Source organism: Pseudorca crassidens, chromosome 13 (genome assembly GCF_039906515.1).
Source record: "Pseudorca crassidens isolate mPseCra1 chromosome 13, mPseCra1.hap1, whole genome shotgun sequence".
Classification (NCBI taxonomy): domain Eukaryota; kingdom Metazoa; phylum Chordata; class Mammalia; order Artiodactyla; family Delphinidae; genus Pseudorca; species Pseudorca crassidens.
In genome coordinates this window covers 68,023,696-68,046,676 of record NC_090308.1, presented here as the reverse complement: position 1 = coordinate 68,046,676, position 22,981 = coordinate 68,023,696, and the positions used below count along the sequence as shown (strand labels likewise).

General features: G+C 37.3%; 1 protein-coding gene across 7 annotated transcripts in view; it reads left to right on the top strand.

Moving 5' to 3' along the window:
- ORC3 (origin recognition complex subunit 3) overlaps positions 1–22,981 on the top strand; it is a 61,017-nt gene that overhangs the window by 22,007 nt on the left and 16,029 nt on the right. For all 7 annotated transcript variants that reach the window (XR_010933814.1, XM_067702609.1, XM_067702608.1 and 4 more), the window contains 3 exons: positions 241–304; positions 10,571–10,687; positions 11,560–11,639. Coding sequence is in view for 6 of the 7 variants with exons in the window: in XM_067702609.1 (XP_067558710.1) it covers positions 241–304; positions 10,571–10,687; positions 11,560–11,639 (261 nt within the window). In the remaining variant the exon portion in view is untranslated. The remainder of the gene's footprint in view (positions 1–240; positions 305–10,570; positions 10,688–11,559; positions 11,640–22,981) is intronic.

Here is a 22,981-nt window from a genome sequence, read left to right as displayed (position 1 = left end):
AACATTTCCTATTTCTGGAGTTTATGGCTTTTGTTTATTATTAGACCCCTAGACTGTGAAATGCAGCTGATTTAAGGAGTTAAAAATGACCGTAAACCATGACTGTCATCTTGAACTTATGTTTGAGAAAAAATAAAAGAATGTGGCCGCCAATCTACATAGTTCTTTCTTTCCATATACTATTCAAATATTTAGAATTCTAATTTTCTCTTTTTGTGTATGGGATGGTAAAAATTTTAGGTACGTGGAAAAGCAAGCTTCAGAAAAGCAAGTTGCACTGTTGACCAATGAGAGATTTTTGAAGGTAGGAATATGGATATATTTGTTTCAGTGTTATTCTCTTTTTCTTCTTCATGGAAAAGAACACGCACATAAAATTTATTGAGTTAATTTTATTTAAAAAAATTCGTACATCCTAATATGCTTTGCACAATGAAGTATTGGATCTTGATAATTGTATAGGAATGTGACTATTAAAGGTGACACAAAACTTCAGTTCTAAAAGGAAGACTTTTTTTTTAAATCAAGTAATAAAACTGGCACATGAGGTTTCTCCTGTGGTCTATTTTGAAAACACTTGCAGATCTCAGCTTTCTTTCCACTTAGCAGTTTTGGAATCTGTAGGCGGTCTCATTTTAGTGTTCTTGTAAAGGCTGTCATAAATAAAAACACATAGAAGCCATGCAGCTTAGAGACCCACTGCTAAGTGGGTATTGATTTGATTTGAAAAAAATGTCATTACATATTGATAATATAGTGCCGGGAAAGAAGTAATGAGCTTAGAAAATGATGAGTTAGCCATACAACATAGGGAATATCAAAAGAGGAAGTTTTTTTTTCCTTCTAAAATAAATAATACTTGGACATGGTACATAATTCAAAAGGCAAAGTTAATATACAGTGAAAAGACTCCCTTCCACCTTTGTTCTCCAACTACCCACTTACCCTCCCTGGATACAGCCAGTGTTACTAGTTTCTTACGTATTATTCTAGAGATATCTCCACATATACAAGTAATTATATATATTTTGGGGATTTACTCCTCTGTCTTACAGAAGATAAGTATATATACTATTCTGTACCTTGTTTTGTTTTGCACTTAATCTTGGAAATCATTTTATATCAGTACTAAAGAGTGGCATTGTATTATTATTTTTGTAGATTACCTTTTTTTGTTGTGTTATAGTTGATATACAATATTATATAAGTTTCAGGTGTACACCATACAGTGATTCACAATTTTTAAAGGCTATACTCCGTTTATAGTTATTATAAAATATTGGCCATATTCCCTGTTTTGTACAATATACCCTAGTAGCTTATTTATTTTATACATAGTAGTTTGTACCTCTTAATCCCCTACCCCTGTCCTGCCCTTACCCGCTACCCTTACCCTACTGGTAACCGTATCTGTGAGTCTGTTTCTTTTTTGTTATATTCACGAGTTTGTTTTATTTTTTAGATTCTACATAAGTGATATCATACAGTATTTGTCTTTGTCAGACATATTTCACTCAGCATAATACCCTCCAAGTCGATCCATGTTGTTGCAAATGGTAAAATTTCATTCTTTCTTATGGCTGAGTAGGTATTCCCACTGTATGTATATTCACCACATCTTCTTTATCCAGTCATCTGTTGATGGACACTTAGGTGCCAGTATATTGGCAATTGTAAATAATGCTGCTATGAACATTGGGTGCATGTATCTTTTCAAATTAGTGTTTTTGGTTTTTTCCGATATATATCCAGGAGTGGAATTGCTGGGTCATATGGTAGTACTATTTTTAGTTTTTTGAGAACCCTCCATACTGCTTTCCACAGTGGCTGAACCAATTTACATTCCCACCAACAGTGTACGAGGTGGTTAGCTTTTCTCCACATCCTTGCCAACATTTGTGTTCTTTTTGATGATAGACATTCTGATAGGTGTGAGGTGATATCTCATTGTGGTTTTGATTTTCATTTTCTGGATGATTAGCAATGTTGAACGTCTTTGCATGTGCCTGTTGGCTACCTGCATTTCCTCTTTGGAAAAATGTCTATTCAGTTCTGCCCATTTTTTAATCAGGTTGTTCGTTTTTTGAAGTTGAGTTATGTGAGCTGTTTATATATGCTGGATATTAATCCCTTATCAGTAATATAATTTGCAAATATTTACTCCCATTCAGTAAGTTGTCTTTTTATTTTGTTGATGGTTTCCTTTGCTGTGCAAAAGATTTTAAGTTTAATTAGATCCCATTTGTTTATTTTTGCTTTTGTTTCCTTTGCCTTAGGAGACAGATCCAAACAAATATTGCTGCGAATTGTTAGAGTGTTCTGCCTATGTGTTCTTCTAGGAGTTTTATGGGTTTCAGTCTTACATTTAGGTCTTTAATCCGTTTTGAGTTTATTTTTGTATGTGGTGTTATAGAATGTTCTAGTTTTATTCTTTTACATGTAGTTATAAGAGTGGCATCATATTTTATTGAATGAATTTACCTTCATTTATTTAACAAGTCCCTTACAATTAGAATGCATAATGTCACACTTATTTTCATACTCTTTATAACTTTTTAAGGAAAAAGTTATTAGAAAATTGTAATAAAATTAAGATGAGATTGAAGTTAAGCCCTAGTGCTCTGTGGGTTTTACTGATACAAACTATTTTCAAATTTTGAATAAAAGAATATTAGTTCCTAGAGGGCATGTGTTCTATATAGGTAAATACTAATTTACCTCCTTTTTTTTTAATAAATTTATTTATTTTTGGCTGCATTGGGTCTTCATTGCTGCACGCAATGAATTATGGCATACATAATTACAATGGAGAATGGCTTTTATTAAATGTTATTTCTGAGGCAGAATCCACACTGAGCCATAATATATAATCACTTCTAGATTGGGTTTAATAATCATTTTAATAATCTCTGTAATCTTTTCAGAGCAGTATAGGAAGTCTTCAAACCCTATTTCAGTAGAGAAGAAACTTAAGAACCAGTGGGAGAGGATGTGTGCATGTTTATTGAGTTTTTCAAGATTAGGTAGATTAGCTCTGTGCTGAGTCAGCTAGTTGCCAAGGGCATTTCCTGCTAGAACTTTCTGTCAAGAGTATTTTCAGAAGCCAGGAATAGATTTTTTTTTAATTAATTAATTTTATTTATTTATTTTTGGCTGTGTTGGGTCTTCATTGCTGTGCAGGCTTTCTCTAGTTGCGGTGAGCAGGGGCTACTCTTCCTTGGGTGCATGGGCTTCTCATTGCGGTGGCTTCTTTTGTTACAGAGCACGGGCTCTAGGCACGCGGGCTTCAGTAGTTGTGGTGTGCGGGCTCTAGAGTGCAGGCTCGGTACTTGTGGCGCACGGGCTTAGTTGCTCCATGGCATGTGGGATCTTCTTGGAACAGGGCTCGAACCGTGTCCCCTGAGTTGGCAGGCAGATTCTTAACCACTGTGCCACCAGGGAAGTCCTAAGGAATAGATTTTTAAAGAGTACCTTTAACCATTGAGATAACAAAGGGAGAGAATGTCTAGGCTGGTCTGTTACAGAAATAGCCTGACATTTAGCTTTGCTTTTCTGTAACTTTTTGTGTATTTTCTAAGCATTTATTTACGCTGTGCTTGTATTTGTTGCACTTATCAGCCCTGTTTGTTATTATCCTTGCTGTATTCATTTTGGGATCACATATTTGATCATTTAGAGGCATATTTTCTTGAGACTTACATAGTAAGAAATATGAAGGAGCACAAAGATTTGTACCCTTAACCTGAAAAAGTCATCTGCAGGCTACCTGGTAAATTCAAAAGACAGAAGATATCTCTGAAAAAAATCAATCAATATGTCTGTTGATTTTTCTGGTTTAGAGCAAAAGTATCTTTGACTATTCTTATAATGCTTTTCTTTTTATAGTTTTGTTTTAAAATACATGATAATTTTATGTATATTTTTGTATAATAAAAAAAAATTAAAAGAAACTCCATATGATAATCAGTAATATGGTACTGCACGATACAGGGGAAGATCCTGATCTTGACCTCAGAAATCTTGCGTTTGAACTCTAGCTGCTCCTCGATGTGTACTTAAGGAAATCAGTTACCCTATTTAAGCGTCAATTTCCTTATCTCTGAAATTGGATGATAATTTCTTAGTATGATTTCCTCATAGGATTAGTGATAATCAAAGCCTGTTCAGCAAGTGAGAGTGAGTTAAAAACAAATAGAACAATAAAACTTATAAATGTAAATCATATTGTTACTTATTTTTCACTGTAATAAAAATTAAGATCAATATAAATATACTGTTTTATATATTCTATAACATACTATATATAATACTCTGTTATACGGTCATATAGATTATATAGTTATATAGACTTACCGACTGTTAGAATTGATCATTTTGTACCCATTTCTACGTTCATATTTCTAAGACATAGACCTCATCGTGTTATTGAGAGAAATTTATACTCTTTATATCAAGATTGTCTCTGCCCTAAAAGTCTAGTTTGCTTTCTACTCTGATAAACTAAATGAGTGATTCTCAGACCTTAGCATACATCAGAATCACTTGGAGGACTTGTTAAAACAGAGATATCTGGGCTCCATCCCCAGAGTTTCTGATTTTGTAGTCTTGTGCTGGGCCCCAGGAATTTGCATTTTAGCAAGGTCCCAGATAATGCTGATGCTGCTGGTCTGGAGACCATTCTTTAAGAACCACTGAATTAGACTCACTCCCTAGAAGGAAACATTATTTATTGTTTCCCTTACCCTGTTTTCTTAAGTGTAGAACTAAGCTACTAAATTTCAACCTAAACAAATTATTCATCTCAATTATCCTCTGACTGGAATCAAGATGTAAAAAAAACCCCAAAAAGACAAAAAAACTTCAACTCCGTTAAAATTATGGACCCTTAGTTTCATAGATACTGCTTTGAAATTGTGTACCAGCTTTGTATTTCGTAAACTTAAGGAATGAATTTTTTTAATGCACTTGTAAGTTTAAAAATTTAGCTAACCCAATCATGTACATTTGTAGAAGATTCACTGAGAAGTTCAAACAAAGGTGGGACCATACAGCTGATGAAAGAGTAAAGATTCTGTGCATTTTCTCATTTCTGAGTAGTCTGTCCTTGAACAGTTGTACAGTGCAGCTGGGTACAATGGCCAGAACGTGTACTCTGATAATCAACAATCAAGTTCTTCTAAGTTTAAGCAGAATAAGCTTGCTCAAGCTCCCATTAATTCAAACTTCTGATAGTCAGTAGCTTTCAAAGCCTTCAGTAGAAGTTTAACCAAATAATCTTTAAAGTTCTTTTTGGCTCTAGAATGCTAAGATTGTATTTACTTGTTCATTAAACAGATTAATAATATTTTTTTCTGACTGCTTAAATCATTCAGATTCCTCATTAAAATTTCATTTTAGTGCATAAGTTTAATTGAAATTAAATTTGGTAAAATATTATGGTAAACAGCTGTAGGTTTTAAGTGAAAAAGGAATAGTGACTAGATATATTTTTACCATGTTTTTGCCCCATAGTATTGCTTTAGTAATCAAGCTTTCTTTTTTTTTAACTTAAATCTTTAATTTATGAAACTATATTTCATGAGAAATTGAGCTGTCAAAAGTGCCTTAAACAGGACTTTCAAATTCACCATAATTACAGAGATACAATTTTTACTCTTGCTTGTGCCTGAAATTTTGTTTCAAGTCAGGTGTTAAGGAGAGCTTTGAAGATTTTGGCGTCATATCACATTTGCATAACTGTTATCATTATCCTATAATAAAAAAAAACCCTAGTTCTTGAAATACTGGAAAGATTTTTTTTTTGGCTGTGCCAGGTCTTAGTTGCAGCATGCGGGATCTTTTAGTTGTGGCATGTGGGATCTAGTTCCCCGACCAGGGGTGAACCTGGGCCCCCTGCATTGGGAGCGTGGAGTCTTAACCACTGGACCACCAGGGAAGTCCCTGGAAAGATTTTTAATAGTGAAAAATTCTCTTCCTTTCCATGAGCAAATGTTTTGCGTTGGTGGGGGGAGAATATTAACAGCTTTTCCCAATTAGTGGTTTTATGCATTGTCCCAATACCATATCTAAGATTAGGCCCATTTTAATCTTGTGCTCTCTATACCGACCACATGCTATATTACTAGTAATGAACTGCTATTCATGTTGGTCCTGTCTTGCCAAGAAATTACATTATCCTCAGTATATTTAATGAGTGACTAATTCCAAGTACTTCATCTAAGAAAATCAATTTATGTATTTTTATTCAAATCTTACTTAAAATTATGTGGCATGTTCTCAGCCCTTAAAGGGTTAAACTTCATGGTATGTAGAAAACTTAGATTCAGTCTCTTGCAGGTGACAGTTGAAGTTTTATTATTCTGACTTTTAATGTTTCATGCCACTATGCCTATGTGCCCAACTAGATTTTAACTCCATTGAGAGTGGGAAGTAAGAGAATGTCTTAGAGTTGTAATATATTACTATTACAAAGATAATCTGATTGAGCATGCTGATTTTACAAGTGAGGAACTGCAGCCAAGAGAAAGGAAGTGAAATATCTGAAATCACAGAGCAAGTTAGTGGTAGGGCAAGAACTTCTGGTCACCATTTAGCATGCTTATCATGTGTTTGTTGCAGACCGGCCTTTCACGTTTGCCCATGCCTCTTCTTTCTGTTTCTTTTGGCAGAACCAAAGGGCAGAAGGAAGGGGGAAATCTATTAATAATAGATTTATTAAAAATAAAAGGAAAAGAGAAGGAAAAAAGAAAACCACTGCAAACAAACTACCAAACGTGATCAAACAAGCTAGGCGTTAGCCTGGTAGTGTGTGAGGAATTGACACTTTAAATCCAAACCCTTCATCACGTGCTTCTGATGTAAATGCTGGGGTAGGAGTATGCAGGACAAAAGCCTGAGACAGATGAGAGGACTGGCACTCAGGCCACTCACGAGCTGGGAGAAAACGGTGGTTTGCTGTTCTGTAGGTAGCTGCCATGTGATCTGGGAAACACTGTCAGCCAAAATTTCTCTCTAATGAGAAAAATAACACTTAGTTCTATCAAGATGATAAATAAGAAAATGCTGTGTTCTTGGACAGCTGATGCGTTTTCATCCAGAAATTCAATATGTTTGTTTTACCAGCTTTTCATGATCTGAAAGGAATAAATTGCAGAAATTTAGTCACTTTTACATACTTCCGTGTAATCTTCTTGAGATCACTCTTCACCCCATGCATACCATTCTAGACACGAAAGTGATAAATACTGTGGAAATAAGAGAAATAAATGCAGAAACTAAGCATCATGGCAAATGTAATTCTACTCAAGTTTTCTTTATCTATATATATATATATATTTAAGTTTTACATAGTCATTGGCTTCTCCAAAAAAAAGTAACTGGATCAGTAATGATAGAGGCCTTGTCATGTAAGTAAACAATAATACATGAATGATTTTTGAATGAATGACATAATTGAAGTGATTGGAGATGGCTGATTTAAAAGGGTGTATTACACGTTGACTGGCAACTGACAGCCTGCTATAAATGTGATTTTTTAGGTCCATAGTGGTTTTTGTTTTTAATCTGAGGCAACATTTACAAATTGAGATATTTTACATCACAAATTCAGACTTTTGTCTTCTTTTGAAAAATTAGTTAAGTCTGGCCCACACCCAGCAAGACAAAAGCGGTTGCTTTTATTTAGGAGAGAGACTGCGTGTTGGCCTCCATTCATTCACGCACTTCCTCATTCAACAAGTATTTTTTGAGTGACTACTGTATGCCAGGTATTAATCTAGTACAGGACTGAACAAAACAGTCAAAACCCCCTGCCTTCGTGGAGCTTATCTGTTACCAAGATGAGTAGGTAAAATATCTATGTTAGTGATAATTGCTAAGGTGAAAACAGTGAAAGGAAGGGAATATGGACGGTGTGCATGGGGAGTGGGATTGAAATTTTAAATAAGAGCCTCACCAAGAAGGTGACTTTAATAAAGGGTACTTGTAGAGCTTGCCACGCAGGAATCTGTAGGAAGAGAGTCCCAAGCAGAGCAACAGTAAGTGCAAAAGACCTGAGGTTGGAGCATGTCTGGAACGTTTGAGGAAGAGCAAGGAGGTTGTTTCTGTTCTGTTTTTCTTACAGCACACTGTTCCTGTATCTGTTTCAAAGGTCAGTAGAGACCAAGAGGTCTTCATTTTTCAAGAACAGAAGAAAACATATCTCTTTGGGAAATAATAAATATTTCTAGGCAGTGTATCTCTGTTGAAAAGGACCACCCTAAACACAACTATGAAATAAAACAGTGGCAGCTGTGACTACGTTACAGAAAGGATGCCCGAGGAAAACTTTAATGCTTGGAAAACAGGAGTACTGTTTCAACAGGCTTTGCTTTTGCATGAGCATACTGTGATGCTGCTGCAATGTGTTTATTAAGTGGGAAATTTTCTCATACATTAAAACCAGACTTAAGTTTATGAAAAAGTGTTCCTAAAGTGCATCAGGATTGTTGCCCTGCCTAGATAAAGGCATTTGCAGATAGATATCTCAGCAAGACAAAGAACTTAGAGAACAGGTTACGTGAAAAAGTTAAATTAGTCATTTGTGATGTTTTCTGCTGCAGCTGATAAGCACACAGATATAAATAACAGTGGAATCTTCCTTATATGGAGATTAGGTTCTAAAGTCAGCACATAAAGCAAAGATTTGGGATGGTCAAAATTATTCTTGAAAATCTCTTAGAAAGGTATCACAGATCTTCTCTCAATTAAGTCCCATGTAGCCGGTTTTATTTCCAATATTGGAACCAGAACTCCATTTCCTCACATGAACTAGTCTGCCATATTATAGGAACAAAACCAAACAAAATGTTTTTTAAATGCTAGCATTCCACTCAGCACAGGGATGTGATCCACATTCCGGGAGAAAACATGTTCGTATCCCTCCTCTCACACTTATTCTAGGGCATATAGTTCCTTGAGCGTGTAACATTGCCCATACTGTGTCAGGTATTTCTTTTCTCTCCACATACAAGTAAATTCAGTGAAGATGGCATTCATTTCTACTGTATCACCTAGTTATTTGTATTTACAGTTACTCCACAAAGCAAAAGTAATAGGTAGTGCATGAAGCAGCAAGAAGTATGATTATTATTCAGTAATAGATTCCTTTTTCTCCAGAATATTGCCCCTGTTTAAAAGCTGTTTAATCACACATCAAGGCAAACAGTTAGTGGCTTTATGCAGTCTCTGTCATAGCTTACAGTGAAAATAGAATTAAAGTATACCTTGCCAGTGGTGGTTAAAATACCCTTTGTTATGATAGGAGACCTAGATTTTTGAAATTCCAACTAACTCGGATACTGGTGGGAAAACATATTGATACTAAAATCTTTTCTTTCATTTGCCCTATGCTTTCAGGTAATGGTCCATAGATCGCTGACCAAGGAATTGATTTCTGAGTTAGAGTTTAGGAAAATATATCAGATTTGTTGGTTTATATATGTTGGATTTGCTTGAATTTATTGATATCTGAGGTATTATTTTCTGCATGGTTGACCACTGAAAATAATGGGTATCTGCAAGATATTACTGAAAAAAAAGACAGCCCAGTAGTTAAAGTCCTTTATTTGACTTCTCATTGGAGAAAAAAATTTGAAGACCATGCCACAGATCATAATCCTCTTAAGAAAATGTTACAGAAATAAGCAGTGATAAAAGTATTTGAGGCCTGAAAAATGCTTGATAGGACGTAGTGTTTTAAAATCATTTCTAAACCATTTCAGAAGGTTCTAGAAAACATAATCACTTCCAGCCACCCCCCGCCCCCAAGAAAAACCTTTTGAAACTGATTTGTGAGCTCAGTCATCCCATAGGTTTCTTAAGACACTATCTCCCATATCATACTTGTTGGATTCTAAATTATAAAGCTTGTTGGCTTCACATTGCTCTTTTTCACTTTTTTTTCCCCTTAGTTGGTAAAGTGACTAAACCAGTATTGGAGATTCCCAGCAAAAAGCAGGAGTTTACACCTGCAGTATTTCTTCTACAGTCTCTCCTTCTTCCCTTTCAAACACAACTTTACCAGGACTTTAAGAAAAGCATACATACATCTTAAGCGGAACCTCAGCAACCGTTAATTACATTGGTAGTGGGCGCTCTGGTGATCTCCTCACCCTTCTGATGCCAGTGAGGTAGAGGGTGATGGGCATACCTTGCTGTGGTACACACCAGGTGACTAGCATGGGCAGGCATCCCGCGGGCGCTCTTTTGCACACTTGTATTTTGGGGGCCAAGTTATTGTGGCAGTGCTGTAGATAGGAGGAAATTAAATTACAATATTAATTTTGGTGTGTGTGAAATATCGCCAGACTTGACACTAAATACAAAATATCCAGCCTTTATCCTAGATTTTGTGTGCATTAAAAATTCTCAGGATTAAGGTTAATTTGCAATTCTGAATCTTCTCTCATCAGTTTTCTGGAAATTTTATATATATATACCCATGAATTAGATATTAGTATTTTATTCTTTTAATTGCTGGCTTACATATTTGTAATGTATTCTATGTTTTTTGTTTTTTTTTTTTTTTTAGGAGGAAACACAGTCATTACTAGAAAACCTGCATGTTTACCATACAAATTACTTCCTGGTTTTGAGATGTCTTCATCAGTTCACCTCTTCTCTTCCCAAGTACCCACTGGGTCGACAGGTAACTAGAACTTACTCATTTGGAATCTACAAAGTAGGAATATTAGTGGGTTTTTGCTTTGAGTTTGGTAGCATTCAGGCATCAGAATTTGAAATGGATCCAAATCTTGCAGTGAGTACGCAATCTAAATCCATTCCAGCTGTATACTTTACTCGTTATTGAAACACTATTTTTTGTCTGATGGCCACAACTAGAAACAGCCACATGAATCCAAGTGGTGTTGCTTTCTCTCCAATGTACATGTGCTAAGGCATTTAAACTTGTTTTCTTTAACATTTCTTTGTCACTTATACTGAGAGAGCTGATCCTCCACTTTAGTGAAATGGAAAAAGGAATCTGTTTGAGACCATTTAATGGTTAACCTTGCATTACGCCCAGAGCTAAAGGGAGGCAGTTTAAGAATTTGCTCCTTGCAAAATTATGCTCTGCTGGCCTTCGTGTCATAGCATAAACCTGTGAACCACCTGTCAAGTGAATGCAATGGAAGAATTCTGTATTCCTAAATCTTTGCATCCTTAACTCAAAAGGTTTAGAGAACAAATATAAATATGTAAGAATGACTTGTTTATAAGACATTTTCTGCCATTAAACCTTTTTAGTAATCACATCATCATTTTAATAATTTTCTTATTACAAAGTGACCGGTGATATCAGCCAATCCCAATATGGTCTCATTTTACTTTCATGTGAATGGTGTTTTATGTAAATGCCTGATCCATGTGATATATGCCAAGTCTGTTGTCATCTACAGAAAGTGGCTGTTTTTAATGACATTATTTTTTTTGACTTGACCATTTATGGTTTTTCCAAATGTAGTGTGCAAACTTAGGAGATCACTTTTGATTCCTCACAAGTGTGCTGTTCACTTCCAGATCAGAGAGCTGTACTGCACGTGTTTAGAAAAGAACATACGGGATTCAGAGGAGTATGCATCGGCTTTGCAGCTGCTGAGGTAGTTTGTTTTTTTCCTTTTTTGTCTGCTCTAAGCCTGCCAATAAGTAACACCTGCCTCCAGAACTCTGCCTGCCAGGGAGTTTCATAAGTAGCCATGTTGTAGCTAATATTTGTACATGTCTTGAATTTATGTTTGTAGCTTATAGTGTTTTTAATGTAGCAACCATCCATTTCTTTGCTGGTTTTACCTTGTTTTTGAACTTTTGATTTTTTAAGTAAAATGAGTGTTTATTTAGTGAAATATTGACACTACACAGGGAGAACTTAGGTATGGATCATTTCTATCCAGCCAGCTTGCTGTCCTGGTAGGGAAGGTGGTCATGGAAAGCAAGCTCACATGGCCCTGACCTGGTTGGGCAGAGGAGCAGCGTCACTGGGTGAAATGCATCCTGTGAAGGAGGCCACGGCTGATGCCTTCTCCCACCTGAGCTGGCTCTATCCACATTAATTTAATATTGGCTAAGTCATAAATTATTTGTCTAATATTATATGAATAAATAAGATATCTTGGTGTTATCAGATATCAAAGATCACTTACTATCCCTGACAAATCTACCTTTTAAAGTTATAATTATTTGTTTTCCTTGGCTTTACTTCTTATATGTATGGTGACTTCTTAGTCTTTCATAAAAATAATGACCACGTGGATAGTGAGATAAGGGAAATCAAGTGGAGTTAAGTTTCTGAACACAGTCTTATAATTTTCTTCAGTGGATATAAATGCTTATATGAAAATATCATAAAAAAGTCTGAGAACTGAATATTTATTAAGTCTTGGCTTCCCCTGGGCCCACAAGAAAAGAACAGATGGGCACAGTAGGAGGAAAATTCACATTAAAAGCACTTTAAGTCCGGAGACTTAATAATACAAATGTTAGTAATCTAGCAGGTGCAGTTTAAGATAGGAAACTAATTTTATGCTATCTGGAAAAATAACTCCTCATGGAAACTAGATTGCCACTGAAAAGCTATGTTTTATTTCATTTTTTTAAATGCCAGTAACAGATTTCTATGTATTTATATACTTCAACTGGAATGTTTCTGAGACTTCTTTTGTTTTCTATTCAAGTCAACATACTTATCTCAAACACCCAGTTGATTCTTGCTGGGTTTCCTCTTTAACCTTCGTGATTAGTAATTGCCTTCCTTTTCCAGTTGGGTATTTCCAAATTTGCAGATTTCTTTGTCAGAGAGGGACTTGTTCTTCTCCTTCTGCATCTCCCTGGCACTGGCAATCTTGGGGTTCAAGTCAGGGATCAAGAATGCCAGTTCCAAATTAGGGTAAGGAAATGTGAGCAATAATAGTAATGGTATGCACTATTGAACAGTAGTAACCAGGGTTTATGAAGGCTTGCTGTGTGCCACGCTGTGTTGGGCACTTTCAGTACATTTTCCTGAGTAGTACTGAGTCTAATACTCAGTGCACATTTGTGGCAGACACTGTTAGCCACACTTTACAGCTGAGGAATCTGAAGCATAGAGAGGGTTTAAGTGATTTGCCTGAGATCTCATAGTTGTTGATGGAACCAGGATTCTAATCCAGGTCTGACTTCAAAGCTGTTATACTTTCCACTGTTCTTTGCTAAGCTCTGAAATAGGGATGTGGGGATCTGAGTAAAGCAGAAGCAATGAACAGAAAGCAAAGTTTCAGTCATTTTGCTAAGCTGAGGTCAGAAACATAGGAATATTAAAAACACTAAGGATCAAATATACAATAGCTGCTACAGCAAGGGCAGGCAAGAGTCTGGGAACTACGAGAGAGAAAGGAATCTGGCATCCTCCAAACTGAAATTCTTCTTTTTCCCTTTGTACAGATTAGATGTGGAGAAAAAGTCAGGGACACTCATCAGTTTAGGCATTCTAAGTAGGAAATATCTGAATTTAGGAAACCAGACATTCTTGTCTTCTGTCGTCAAATAATTGAAGTCATAAGAGAAAATAAGGTTAAAATGATCACTGAATGTTACTTTGGAAAGAAAAACTAAGGTACTGTTAGAAACATAGTCTAGTAACATTTCCAATTTGAAATTTTTGTTGAGAAGTACTTTAATGGCAATATTTCTCTTGAAAAATCCATTTTATCTGGAAACTGACATGTTTAAATAACCATAGATCTACTTGTTGAAACATTTTTTGACCATTAAAAAGTACTTAATTCCTAACATTTGTGTGGAACCACAAAAGACCCTGAAGAACCAAAACAGTTTTGAGGAAGAACACAGGTGGAGGCATCATGCTTCCTGATTTCAGACTACATTACAGAGCTATAGTAATCAAAACAGTATGATATTGGCATGAAAACAGACACATAGATGAATGGAGCAGAATAGAGAACCCAGAAGTAAACCCATGTTTACATGGGCAATTAATTTATGACAGAGGAGCCAAGAATATACGATGGGGAAAGGACAGTCTTCAATAAATGGTGTTGGGAAAACTGGACCACTGTATTCCACCATACATAAAAATCAACTCAAAATGGATTAAAGACTTGAACATAGAGTTGAAATCATAAAACTAGAAGAAAACATAAGTGGTAAGGTCCTTGACATTGGTCTCGGCAGTGTTTTTTTGGCTTTGACACCAAAAGCAAAGGCAAAAAAAAGCAAAAGTAAACAAGTGGGACTACATCAAACTAAAAAGCTTCTGCACAGTTAAAGAAACCATCAACAAAATGAAAAGGCATCCTACAGAATGGGAGAAAATATTTGTAAATCATATATCTGATGAGGGGTTAATATCTAAATTATATAGAGAACTCACACAACACAATAGAAAAAAAAATCTGATGAAAAAATGAGCAGAGGATATGAATAGACATTTCTCCAAAGAGGACATACAGATGGCCAACAGGTACATGAAAAGGTGCTAAACATCATTAATCATCAAGGAAATGCAAATCAAAACCACAATAAGATATTGCCTGTCAGAATGGCTATCATCAAAAAGACAAGAAATAACAAGTGTTGGACTTCCCTGGTGGCGCAGTAGTTAAGAATCTGCCTGCCAATGCAGGGGACACGGGTTCAATCCCTGGTCCGGGAAGATCCCACATGCCACGGAGCAACTAAGCCCGTGCGCCATAGCTACTGAGCCTGCGCTCTAGGGTATGCGAGCCACAGCTACTGAGGCCACGTGCCACAACTACTGAAGCCCGCACGCCTAGAGCCCAAGCTCCGAAATGAGAAGCTATTGCAGTGAGAAGCCCGTGCACCACAACGAAGAGAAGCCCCCGCTCGCCACATCTAGAGAAAGCCAGTGCGCAGCAACGAAGACCCAACAACGAAGACCCAACGCAGCCAAAAATAAATAAATAATTTTTTTTAAAACAAACAGAAAAACAAGTGTTGATGAGGGTGTGGAGAAAAGGGAACCCTTGTACCCAGTTGTTCAGAATGTAAATTGGTGGAGCCACCATGGAAGACAGTGTGGAGGTTCCTCAAAAAATTAAAAATAGAGCTACTTTATGACCCAGCAATCCCACTTCTGGGTATTTATCAGAAGGAAACAAAAGCACTAACTCAAAAGGATATCTGTACCCCTGTGTTTATTACAACATTGTTTACAATAGCCAAGACATGGAAGCAACCTAAGTGTCCATCAATGGATGAATGGATAAGGAAGATATGTGTGTGTGTGTGTATGTGTGTATTATTCAGAAATAAAAAGAAGGAAATCCTGCCATAACACTGAACTCATAGATACAGAGGACAGATTGGTGGTTGCCAGAGGTGGGGGGGTGGGCAAAATTGGTGGTGGTCAAAAGGTGCAGACTTCCAGTTGTAAAATAAAGAAACCCTGGGAATGTAATGTACAGCAGGGTGACTGTAGTCAATAATATTGTATCGTGTATTTGAGAGTTGCTAAGAGAGTAGATCTTAAAAGTTCTCATCAAAAGAAACAAAAATTGTAACTACATGAGTTGACAGATGTTAACTAGACTTATTGTGGTGATCATTTCACAAAATATACATATATTGTATTGTTTACCAGTAACTAATGTGTTATATGTCAGTTATATCTCAATTAAGAAATATTTACAAGGAACTTAATAATGTTGAAAAATGTCAAGTATTCATGAGTGGAAAAAGACCTATAGAATTTTATATTACAGTTATTTAAAAATGTAGGCAGCAGACACTGATGTGTGGAGAGCATGCATTTTTCTTTTTTTTAACTTTTTTCTTTTTTGGCTGCGTCAGGTCTTCATTGTGGCACGTGGGGATCTTTGTTGCGGCACACGGGCTCTTTCTGTTGCGGCGCGCAGGCTTCTCACTAGCTGTGGTGTGTGGGCTTTCTCTCTCTAGTTGTGGCGCACGGGTTCCAGGGTACTTGGGCTCTGTAGTTGTGGCGTGTGGGTTCCAGAGCGTGTGGGCTTTGTAGTTTGCCTCACGCAGGCTCTCTAGTTGAGGCACGTGGGCTCAGTAGTTGTGGCACGTGGGCTCAGTTGCACCATGGCATGAGAACATGCATTTATAATATGTCATAATCTGACATGAGTACAAGGGTCCTGCATGTCTTCCATAACCTTTGCTCTCTCAGTCAACTCTTGGAGCATGAAGACCACATTCTTTTATAGGATATGAGTTGGTTAATTTTCACTCAACTGCGTGTCATTATATAAGGGTATATTTAAGTTAAAACACCATTTGGGGACAGAACGTGGTAAAAATTACGCTGAGCATTGAGCTGGGAGAGTGGCTTTTCCTCATCAGGCATGAAAGACATTAAGAGGAAACATTGATCTGTTTTCTATTGGAGAAAATTTCTAGACAGCCACCTAAAAATCCAACACTAGACAGAGAATTTTTAAAATTTGAAAAACCATGCTTCAGTAATAAGGTTTTATGGGTTGACAGAAATCATAAAGTCCTCAACTTATAGGCCCATGAGAGCTCAGCTGGACTGAAGCACACTGCCCTCTGCCAGCAGTACCAGTGGAGCGCCACAGCAATGATTCTTAGATTGGGGGTAATGAAAAGTGTGCCCCTCTTCTTAGGAGAATTTACTGTGCCCCCCACCCTGTCAACTGAAAATCCCTCATCTAGAGTTATCCCATTGTTTTTCCCCAATAAGGAAACCAAAGCCAGAACCGTTGAGTGACTTTTCTGCAGTTGGCAGAGCTGGAATTTAAGTCCGAATCTTCAAACAAAGTTCAGTCAGTTTTTCAGCCCTATTCCAATTATTCGAGAGGTAGTATAAAAAGAAATTTATATGGGTTTGTGGCCAGTAGTCCATGATAAGAACATACCCAAAATTTTATTTTATTATTTTTATTTATTTTTGTTTTGTTTTGTTTTGTTTTTGCGGTATGAGGGCCTCTCACTGTTGTGGCCTCTCCCGTTGTGGAGCACAGGCTCCGGACGCGCAGGCTCAGCGGCCATGGCTCACGGGCCCCCACTGTGCCACCAGGGAAGCCCCCCAAATTTTAAAATGAGCCAGCAGAGCAAGCTTCTGTGGCCTCAGACCCCCCCCCATCTTGACACTAGTCATCTTGGCACAGTGTGCAGGCATGTATATGAAAGGAGCCACAGTGTCTAGTCTGCTTATCCCAAGAGCAACGTTATGAGCTTGCCATAGAAACACATTTGTAAATTGAAGTTGAGTGATAGCTGAGGGAATTTACTTTAGGCTGAAAGAGATTATTCTAATTCCTGAATAAGGCTTTTGAGTTAAACAGTAATATATTAGCAGGTCAGCTCAGCTTTCATTGAGTTAAAAAAACATGACTCAAGTAATAATATTAACATTTGATCACTTTAGCTTAGTTCAAAGAGGCTAGAGATTTAGAGTCTAAATAATGCATTGTTTCTTGACTTTGCAGATCAAATTTTGATGATATTTAAAGATCTTGTTATGAAAAATGACACAGCTCCACAGTATATGAGGTGCTTCCTAAATAGCAATAATCTAACTTTTGATGATCAAGATTTATCCATGTGGAAGCTATGTGAGACTGCACCACTAAAATATGATTTCTTTTAGAACAGGGATTGCTAATCCTGAATTTGCATCATATCAGGCCCTCCACAATTTTCTGTGTGCTGGTGGTAAAATCAAACAGCTGAATTGTTGAAGCTCATTTTAAAGCAGAAGATGCTGAGTGGCACTGTTTTTGGAGTAATGGTTTTCAGGCTTTAGTGTACATAAGAATCGGTCGAGGTATTAAATGTATAGATTTCTACCCTCTCCACAAAGATTCTGATCTGACTGCTGGGCGCTTGGGTGTGGTGGTCAGCAGGAATCTGCATTTAAGAAGCACTTCACCACATTTGGACAGGTGGTCTAGGGACCACACTTTGAGAAACGCTGTTCTAGAAAATAAAGGGGAATAAAAAAGGGGTACAAAATTGAGGGAAAAAAATGAAGCCATCAAAGAAAAAGAAGCTGGATGGCTTTAGGCAGTTGATCTCAAATTAGTTCCAAAACTAGACTAAGGTATTCCACTGCTAATAGTGAACAATGGTTTTTATCTCAATAAACAGAAACAAGATCTGCATTTGTATTTTGTTTTTCTTTATTAAAAATTTAGTGTGTACTGCCACTTTTTTGCTAGTAAAATGAACAGGTAGCTAAGAAATATTAATTTAAAAAAATCAGAAATTGCTGATCAAACTGAATTTGACAACTTTATTTCTTCTGAACTCAGGATTGTACTTGTAGTACATCAATAAAATAGGTATATATTTTATGTTTCTAAAGTTGTCTCTAACCATATGGTAGAGTTAACTTGATTCATTTTGACATACTAAAAAGAGCATGGTGTTCCACAAAGGGCCCCGTGACTTTCAGGTGCTCCCCTACATGAGCCAATTTGAAAATAGAGAAATTATTCTTCACATTAGGTCATGAAATTCTTTTTCAGTGCATGGCCATTGCCTTGTTCATCCATTAAAAAAAATGTTTTTTTAATACTTGATAACGTGGAGTCACTGACTGATGACAAAGATGACACAGTGTGGGGTCCTTACCCACACTGAGTTTTGGCCAAGTGGGAGATTAAGGTGGATAAGTAGACAGGCAGGTAGAACACAGAGTAATAAGTGCTGCGCTGGGTGAGGTCTAGGGCACTAAGGAACTAATAGACTGGACAGTTAACCTCTGTTTGGGAGGTCGAACAGTTTCTTGGAGGAAGTGGTGTCTGATATGAAATATCAAGGTTAAAAGGAATTATGCATATTTTTGGTTTCTATTCACTTGTTAGGATCTTATGTGATTACTTTGTTGTGTTGTCTTGGAAGAAGACAGTCTCTGTGAATGTTTCTTTTGTAAGCCTTTTTGTTTTGCTTTCTTCTAGTCTTTGTTGATATATTTGCAGGTTTGAGTGTTTGAATATTTTTTGAAGCTGTTTTATACTGGTAGTATCTGTTTAGAACTTGAGAACTTATTATTCGGAAGATCTTTGTATTAGCCATGGATTGGCCAGTTTCTCCTTCTAGCCTGTTCTCAATCAGACGTTTATATAATCAGTACTTAACCAGAAGTTGTTGCCTTTCTGCATGATGAAGCAGAACACTCATTGCCCTGCAGGATGATTGCTTTTAAATGGTTGCTAAATGATTCTCTTTCTGTCTTAGTTAAGGAAACTTTTTTTAAAAATAACAACCTATAAAGCTTTCAACACATGAAGTATCACAGTCTGTTTGAACCATTTACGCAAAAGTGATATAATCACTTAATCAAGTTGGTTAAAGATAATAGCTTTTTCAGCATTAATGAAACGTGTCTTAGACGCGTTTGTTTTTCCTTTCTCTTTAAAGTAGTCCAGCGTGCTGGCTTTCAAACTTTTAGACTTTGGTACAGTTTGTTCTCTGTATCTGCAGGTTCCACATCCATGGATTCAACCAACCACAGATTGAAAATATTAAAAAAAAAAAAAATTCCAAGAAGTTCTAAAAAGCAGGAAAAAAAGCATGTGAATTTGCTACGCACTGGCAACTATTTACATAGTATTTATATTGTATTTGCAATTATGTGCATAGCATTTACACTGTATTAGATATTATAAGTAATCTAGAGATGATTTAAAGTATCTGGGAGGATATGCGTAGGTTATGTGCAAATATTATACCATTTAATGTAAGGGACTTGAGCATCCTCGGATATTTGTATCTTCAGGGGTCCTGGAACCGATCCCGCATAGATACCGCGGGACAACTGTATTTACTTTTCAATTTTATTCTATTTCTTTTAAAGTAAATGCTAGATGGAATCCACCAAAATTTGAAAGCATTGTCACACTATCTCCAGTTTCTCTCCTCTCTTCTCTCTTTAGCTGATTTGGTTTGTCCACTCTAGCAATATACTTTGATCAACATCACCGGCAACCCTCATGTTGCTAAATGTTTTAAATGATCAATTCTGTCTTCATTTGCATTAGCCTATTATCAGCATCTAACACAGTTCATCACTGTTTCCTTAATGACTTCTAGGGCCTAGATTCTCTTGGTTTTCCTCTTACCTCAGTGCATGTTCCTCCCCCTCAGTCTTTGGTAATTTCTCTTCTCCCTGACATCCTAACATTATAGTGCCCCAGGGCTTAATCAAGAGCCCACACTTTTCTCCTGAGTGCCAGACTCTTATGTCCATCTACCTGTTGACACCTCCACTTGGATATCTGATATACAGCTCATAGTTAACATGTTCAAAATTGAATGCCTGATCTTCCCCTGAAACCTAGAATCTTCCTGCAGTCTCCCTATCCTTCCAGTTGTTCAAAGCCAAAAACTTGGGTTCTGCCTTCAAAATATTTCAAGAACCAAACCTCTTCTTGCCACCTTCCCTCACTGGTACCACCATTGTCCAAGGCACCGTCACCTCTCATCTGGATTATTGCCATCACCTCCTAACTGGCTTCCTTGCTTCCACATATGCTCCCTTACAGGTTTTTCTCAAAATAGCAGTCAAAATAATCCTATTAAAATATGTCAGATAATGTCACTCCTTTGCTCAAAACTCCCGTTTTCACTCAGGGTAAAACCAGCATCTATACAATGACCATACATGATCTAGCCCTTCATTCCCTCTCTCTGATTTCATTGCCTATCACTCGGTCTTGACTTCCACTTGTGTAACCTCAGCCTCCTTGTTTTTTTGCACAGGCCAGACATATACCCACCGTAGGGCCTTTGCATGCATTGTTTTCTCTCAGGAAAAGTTTTTCTCCTACGTTCTTGTATGGCTCTCTTACCTCCTTCACATGTTTGATCAAATGTCATCTCAGTGAGGCCTAATAACTATTTTAAAATTGAAACCTACCTGCCCTCAAACCCTCCCCCCAACTCTGCTCAATATTTTTTCATAATACCAATTTTTAACATATATAGTAATATGAGATAGTGTTTGTTATCTCTGCACCACCCCCCAGCCCAGCTAGAATGTCAGTTTCATGAGGACAGGGGTTTTTTTTGTTTGTTTTTTTCCCCCGGTACGCGGGCCTCTCACTGTTGTGGCCTCTCCCATTGCGGAGCACAGGCTCCGGACGTGCAGGCCCAGCGGCCATGGCTCACGGGCGCAGCCGCTCCACGGCATGTGGGATCTTCCCGGACCGGGGCACGAACCTGTGTCCCCTGCATCGGCAGGCGGACTCTCAACCACTGCGCCACCAGGGAAGCCCAGGACAGGGTTTTTTGATTCACTGAGGTGTATCTTAAATGCCCAGAACCATGCCTGGTATTAGTAAGTATTCAGTAAATGTTTATTGAATGACTGACTGAATGAATGAATGAATGGTTTCTTGACTAATAATGGTTGAAACCCATTTTGAAAACCCAGTTTGAAAAATGCTGGTCTGGTGGCTAGACTCAATCCTAATTTTCTTCTTTTTTTTGGCTGCATTCGGTCTTCGTTGCTGCGCATGGGCTTTCTCTAGTTGCGGTGAGCAGGGGCTACTCTTCCTTGCGGTGTGCGGGCTTCTCATTGTGGTGGCTTCTCTTGTTGGGGAGCACGGGCTCTAGGTGTGCAGGCTCCACCAGTTGTGGCACATGGGCTCAGTAGTTGCGGCTCATGGTCTCTAGAGCGTGGGCTCAGTAGTTGTGGCGCACGGGCTTTTTTGCTCCGTGGCACGTGGGATCTTCCCGGACCAGGGCTCGAACCCGTGTCCCCTGCATTGGCAGGCAGATTCTTAACCACTGTGCCACCAGGAAAGTCCCTCAATCCTTAATTTTCTATTTGGGCTGCTATATGTAACAAACTTTGGGGAGATAAAATTAATTTTTATTTTTTAGTCATTTTTAGTTAATTTTGTTCAGTTAGGTGTGGTTTGTCCAAAGTGCTTGCTGGAGTCACTCTAACAGTAATCTAAATGAAAACATAACAGTACTTTTCTGACATTACCCCTTGTGTTATATAACTTTGAAAGCCAGTCATCCACTGTTGGCAGTTTGTACTTTCAGATTTTTTTTGCAGGCACAAACATATATTAAATCATACTATACAGTGTTCCACAATTTGCATTTTTTTTGATTTTTGGATTTGTCTGATTGGTTTTTGTCATGGTAGTTTATTTGTTTTGCTCCTAATATTCTGCCATGGACATTGTGTCTTGAGATGCACTATAAGATCATCGGTAAGAGCACGGATGCCCAGCCAGACTGGGTTCAAATCCCAGCTTTGCCAACCAGACTCTGGGCAAGTTACTTGAGTCTTCTGTGCCTCTGTTTTCTCATCTCTTAACATGGGAATAATAATAGTATCTCATCATACAGTGTTGTGGAGATAAAATGACGCCTGGTATACATACCTGTGCGTAGAAATATTAGCTGTCCTCACTTGTATTACTTCATTATTTATCCCCACTATGTAGTATCCCTTGTTTTGAAAGTGTAACACTTTAATTAGTCCCTTGTTTGATATATGTTTAGGTTGTTTCTAATTCTCTATTGTTACAAACAGTAATCACTGAGGGTGAGTTTGTGTTTGCACGTTAGTATATTTATTTCCAAAAAATAAGTACATAGACTTTCTGAGTCTAAAATATAAACACTATTGTACACTTGCACCAACAATGTATCAGTATTTATTTCCCTGTACTCTTGCTGATGCTGGATGTTACCAGACTTAAATAGTTTTCTTTTTTTCTTCTAGTAGTTCATGATTGATGGACTGGTTCTTTCCCCTCCCCAACATTTTTATTCTTTCTGAAATATATTGAGGTAATGATCTGTTTTTTTCAAACTAGTTATTTCCAGTACTCCCCATCTCTTCCCCACTGATTTGAAGTGGTACCTTTGTGTCATGTACCAAATTCTCATATATACCTTGATCTCTTTCTAGATTCTTATTTCCTTCTATCGTCCTGTCTATTCCTATACAAAGTACCATCTGATTTTAATCACTGTA